The following is a 5,851-nucleotide window of genomic DNA, read 5'->3' as shown; positions in this document are numbered from 1 at the left end:
ACGGATACCGCTTGAATCTTTCAGTTTGAGAGTCGGAGATTGAGTCCTTTGAGTGCCCATGTTGCAACTTTGGTATCAAATCTTCAGACCATGTTTTGTTTTGTTGTTCTTTAGCTTTGTGAGTGTGGGTTCATGTTGAATAGATGGGTTGGAGATACGACCCCTTCATTAAGTTCGTGGGTTGGTTTCTATTAGAATGGTTCGCCGTATAGGAAAGACAAGTTGTATACCATTGTTGATTCTTATCGCGGTTGATTCTACGGTTTTTGTGTAATCTCTATAGATACCGTATCAATAATAAAGGTAACGTCACGGGATTACATTGTTGTTTTACTTTGAATCGATTTAGAAATTGAGTTGTAAGGACGTGGGGCCGTGTTTGTTGAAATTATCGTTTAGGTTTATTGTAATTATACTAGCTTCTTGTTAGTCTTATAATTCATAAAATTATTGCCTTTAAAAAGAAAAGGTTGTATGCCATTGTTAGATACTTCGGTTTGGATCATGTGGAGATGCCAGAATTGTATTGTGTTTGATAATAACGATCTTAAGAAATGTGAATTATTTGATCTCATATGTAACTCTTCGTTTTGTTGGGTTAGGTATTGAGTGAGGTAGTATATTTCTTGGATTGATTGACATCTTAAGCCATTGCAATTTTTGTTAGCTCCTCTAGATTATTGCTAAAAGGGTTGCTTGTTTTGAAATACCGTTGATGTAAAGAAAATGTGTTGGGTTTACCTATTGTGACGGTATCTATGCCTAATATAATAATATACTCCGTATTTAGATTAAATAGCCCCAACTTACATGATCATCATTCAACATGTTACTAATTTATATTGGTTCATATTATGATTACGTCATTTTGTAGACAACTTAACAACAGAGTAGACATAGATCCAACAACATAGACATAAGAATCAAACAGCAACCTTTGACCCGTTGTAAAACTTCTCCTTCTTCTTGTTCTTCTTGTTGTTGTTGTTGTTCACCTTTTCATATAAAGCATAACGTTTGTCGTGGGGGAGCAGTTTACGTTTACCACGTTGGACTCCCTGTGCTGCCTTATTATTATTATTATTAGTAACATATTTAGCAGCAGCGGCTTGAATCTCCTTCCCCTTGGGATCTTTGACCTTTCTATTTCTTGCTGACATCTCCCCTTCTTCTTCCAGTGAAGCAGCTGGGGTAATTTTTTTTAGCTCTGACCAAACAGATATATAGATGTTCAGAAAAACTACTCTAGTAATCAAAACACACACAAACACTGCACATATGTATATTTACTCACACACACAAACAGTATGTATGTATATTTACACACACACACACACACACACACACACACACACACACACACACACACCTGGATAGGATTTCATAAAAATTCCCATCTTGAAGGTGTAAAATGTTGTTGTTGTTATTATTTTTACCATATTTGGGTAGCAGCTTGAATCTCCTTCCCCTTGGGCATCTCCCCTTCTTTCAGTAAAGCAGCATCTGGGAAAATTGTTTTAGCACTGGCCAAACAGATATATACATGTTTAGAAAAAAAAAAAAAAAAAAAAAACACACACACACACACACACACATATAGGTGATTTATATATATATGTCTATTTATATATCTAAGAAAGTCATTATAACCTGGACATGATTTCATAATGATTTAAAAATTTCTCAGCTTGAAGTTGTACAATGTTACTGTTGTTACTATTATTAGCAGCAGCAACAAATACTTTAAGCATCTCCTTTGAATCTTCAAAACAACCCTCCATATAGAAGTCGACAACATCAACAGCTACATTATCATCTTTTAAAATTTTTCCCATTAACTCCGCAACTTTAATATCTCTTATACCTACAGGACTGGTGATGAACAAGAGCAAACATTTACATAAGTAGTAATTAAGGTGAAACATTATTTAACTAAGCATAATAATCAAAATCAAAATCAATATATATATATATATACATACCCTCCTCCAGTAAATAAAAGAATCCTCTTCCGCTTACTTGGTGCATCATATCGCCGAAGAACCATCAAAGAGATATGAATCGATCTTATAATGTCCAAACAACCACCCAAGAACCATGGAACTGAGAAACAAATTCAAATTGAAATTGGAATTAATATTTATAATAATAAAAAATGAAACCGGCCAGCCTACAAACAGAAAATAAAATAATATAGAAACAACAGTACGTAGGTAGGAAACTAACGTTCAAGGTGATGCATAACTTTATCAAGATCACTAGTAGGGTTAAGCACGTTAGCCCCAGCACAAGCACCCATTGTCATTATGCCTATAGCACTCTTCTGATTATTAGACTGTAAGAAAAACAGTTCCAACATTAAACAAAAAATTATAAACAGCTCTCTTTCTTTATTTTGTTTTTTTTAACACAAATCAGATACCATGGTTCAGATTGTATAACTCCATAGATAATTTGATAATATCACAAGGTCATTCTTTTAATCAAACGATTATCTTACCACATCCTTATACATTCGTAGTAAATCAATGTATATTTGTATATAGTTACAGATTTATACAAATATATACTCTGTGTATCAACATAACGATATGTTAAAACTAAAAATAAAAATAAGATACAAGAAATACCTTAAGTTTAGCTTGGCAATACGATCGAGCACACTCAAGTTGAAATTGATATCTACAAGGATTTAAACTCTCCATGTCGTAAGACGTGTCGATACAGATCATCACATACTCCTAGGATATCAACCAACAAAGTTTTGATTAGATGAATCTACAAATTAATAGATGAGCAAATAGCATACAAAAAAATTCAAAAATAAATAAAAAAATAAAACTAGAAGAAGGAGAAAACGATACCTCAGTCACCATGATTTTGAATTGGGAATGAAATTGACCCGCGTTCCAGATTAGAAACCCTAGACGATTAATTGCAGAAATTGGGCGTCGCCTTCAGATTATATTCACGAGAAGTTTTACTTTACCCCCCTCGTGAAATTATTATTATTATTATTATTATTATTATTTTATTATACCTTACATAACACAAATGAATAGTCACCTCACAAGTTTCATAAACTACCCTCACTCTTTTACTTACTTACATTTTAACCCCAAAAAATTATATAAAAGGCATACCACAAACGAATAGTAACTTCAAAAGTTTCACAAAAACAAATAGTAACCTCAATTGTTTCACAAACTACCCCCACTCTTTTACTTACTTACATTTTAGCCCCAAAAAAATATATAATAGTTAACTTTATGGTTTTTTACAAGCTTATCCAAAACTTTTAACATTTTATACTTTAACCATTAAACTTCTCATTCATTATAAATCGACTACATATTTTATATACTACCTAATAGACAAAAACGATTAATAGTCACCAGGGGTGCTTTCGTTCTCACTTTTTTTCCCCCTTTCCCACCTTTTTTTTTTTTAAAAAAGCCCCCATAGTTTGTTCAAATATTAAAATTGACCCCCCCAAACAGGGGGGTAAAGTGTCAAATACTCATTTTCATAAAAAAATTTAAAAAACTACACCCAAATATTCAACGGGCCATATCTTCTCACTCGCACCGAGTTAAATTTTTCTGACACCATCGTTAAACTCGAAACAATTTTAGGAGCACATTGTCACTAACTATACGCAAATCAGACGCTTTTTAAAAAACGCTAAATATTTGAGGTACTTTTCATACACGTCGATTTTTCGTTAAATTTTTAAAAGTCGACAATTCCATAGTGAAACGCGGAGATGTACATATATTGTTAATTTAAAATAACATTTAAATCTTTCACGGATTATACCTTTTAGTTCGACTCGAGTTGCGCTTCAACGATATCATCGTTAGCCACGAAATAATTTTACAAACTAAACACAATATAATACATTGAAAACCGAACCCCGGCGCGAAGCGAGGGTTCGAACACTAGTTATTATTAATAATAAAGTGTTTATGAATAGTACTATTCAATTTTTCATTTTTTACAAATCTAACCCCCCAACTTCTATTAAAATACAAATGAACTCTCCACTTTATATCTATATTCTAAATTATTATTTATCTCATCACTAACACCAAAAATACTGAATAATAACACCCACCACGCTTTACCGACTTGTACACTGCGCTCAAACAGTAGAACCCACATAGGCCACTATCGTGCTACATTTTTTTTTTTCTCCAACGATAAAAGAAACAACTTTCTTAAAAGGAATAACCCTTCAATGCTACCAAAAGATGTCGAAAAACATTCTTTTTTACAAAATAGATCAACTAACTTTAACGCTAAAAGAAGCAACTTTCACAAAAGGAACAACCCTTCAATGTTAGATGTCGAAAAAATTCTTTTTTACAAAATAGATCCACAAAAGGAAAGACTTTTTTTTTAACTTACCAATATAACTAATAGACAAAATTTGTCTTATTTGTTATGAATAGTACTATTTAATTTTTCATTTTTACAAACCTAACCCCCTAACTTCCATTAAAATACAAATTGAACCCCCCACTTTATATCTATATTCTAAATTATTATTTATCCCATCACTAACACCAAAAATATTGAATAATAACACCCATCACGCTTTGCCGACTTGTACACTGCGCTCAAACAGTAGGACCCACATAGGCCACTACTGTGCTACATTTTTTTTTCTCCAACGATAAAAGAAACAACTTTCTTAAAAGGAACAACCCTTCAATGCTACCAAAAGATGTCGAAAAACATTCTTTTTTACAAAATAGATCAACTAACTTTAACGCTAAAAGAAGCAACTTTCACAAAAGGAACAACCCTTCAATGTTAGATGTCGAAAAAAATTCTTTTTTACAAAATAGATCCACAAAAGGAAAGACTTTTTTTTTAGGAAAATGATAAACGTAGCCCTAAAGGCTACACTTAAACATACCAAAAATAATTTTATTCCATATTTATAACTCACCCCTGCCATGAATAATATTAATACCAAATTTATATAAGGAAAGTCAATATTAAAAAAGGAATATTTGTACTTTGTAATTAATTAAACAAAGTTTATAAACTTATTTATAGTATGCTTAAACGTATCCCGGCTACGTTTATCAAAATTCTTTTTTTTAACTCGCATTCAAAACAGAGCCCCCGACGCGAAGCGAGGGCTCCACAACTAGTTTAGATAATTACATAACTGCCCGGAACTTATTAAAACAAAAATTTTATATACCATTTGTATTTGTATAGTTACTCTTTTTTTTTTCTTTTTTTTTTCCTAGATAGATATGGTTTATCTTCGTAATCACGACTACTTTTTTCTGCACCCATTCAAACAATATAAATCAAACTATTAAATATGTGCAGTGTGATTTATATTGGGAATGAAATTGACCCGAAACGTTCCAGATTAGAAACCCTAGACTAGATGAGTAATTGCAAATGATGTGAAATTGGGCGTCGCCTTCCGATTATATTCGCAAGAAGTTTTACTTTACCCCCTCGTGAAATTTCGATAATTACATAACTGCCCGGAACTTATTAAAACTAAAATTTTATATACTATTTGTATTTGTATAGTTACTCTTTTTTTTTTTTCTTTTTTTCCTAGATAGATATGGTTTATCTTCGTAATCACGACTACTTTTTTCTGCACCCATTCAAACAATATAAATCAAACTATTAAATATGTGCAGTGTGATTTATATTGGGATCGAAATTGACCCGAAACGTTCCAGATTAGAAACCCTGGACTAGATGAGTAATTGCAAATGATGTGAAATTGGGTGTCGCCTTCCGATTATATTCGCAAGAAGTTTTACTTTACCCCCTCGTGAAATTTCGATAATTACATAACTGCCCGGAA

At 32.2% G+C, this 5,851-nt stretch overlaps 1 protein-coding gene across 2 annotated transcripts; it reads right to left on the bottom strand.

Annotated features, from left to right (window-relative positions):
- Positions 1-784: 784 nt before the first annotated feature.
- On the bottom strand, positions 785-2,985 carry LOC139895719 (26S proteasome non-ATPase regulatory subunit 4 homolog). 2 transcript variants are annotated; one of them, XR_011775990.1, is made up of 7 exons: positions 2,865-2,985; positions 2,631-2,741; positions 2,227-2,335; positions 1,983-2,103; positions 1,651-1,872; positions 1,370-1,523; positions 785-1,207 (listed from the first exon to the last, which is right to left on the bottom strand). XR_011775990.1 is itself a non-coding variant. In XM_071878258.1 (7 exons), coding segments are annotated over exons 1-7 (663 nt in total). In that variant the 5' UTR covers positions 2,877-2,985; the 3' UTR covers positions 785-1,206. The 2 variants fall into 2 exon arrangements, 1 of the variants encoding a protein (XP_071734359.1); XM_071878258.1 differs by having other exon boundaries at positions 1,437-1,523.
- Positions 2,986-5,851: the final 2,866 nt, after the last annotated feature.

The sequence above is a fragment of the Rutidosis leptorrhynchoides genome, chromosome 3 (genome assembly GCF_046630445.1).
Source record: "Rutidosis leptorrhynchoides isolate AG116_Rl617_1_P2 chromosome 3, CSIRO_AGI_Rlap_v1, whole genome shotgun sequence".
Classification (NCBI taxonomy): domain Eukaryota; kingdom Viridiplantae; phylum Streptophyta; class Magnoliopsida; order Asterales; family Asteraceae; genus Rutidosis; species Rutidosis leptorrhynchoides.
This window is presented reverse-complemented; position numbering and strand designations above follow the sequence as displayed.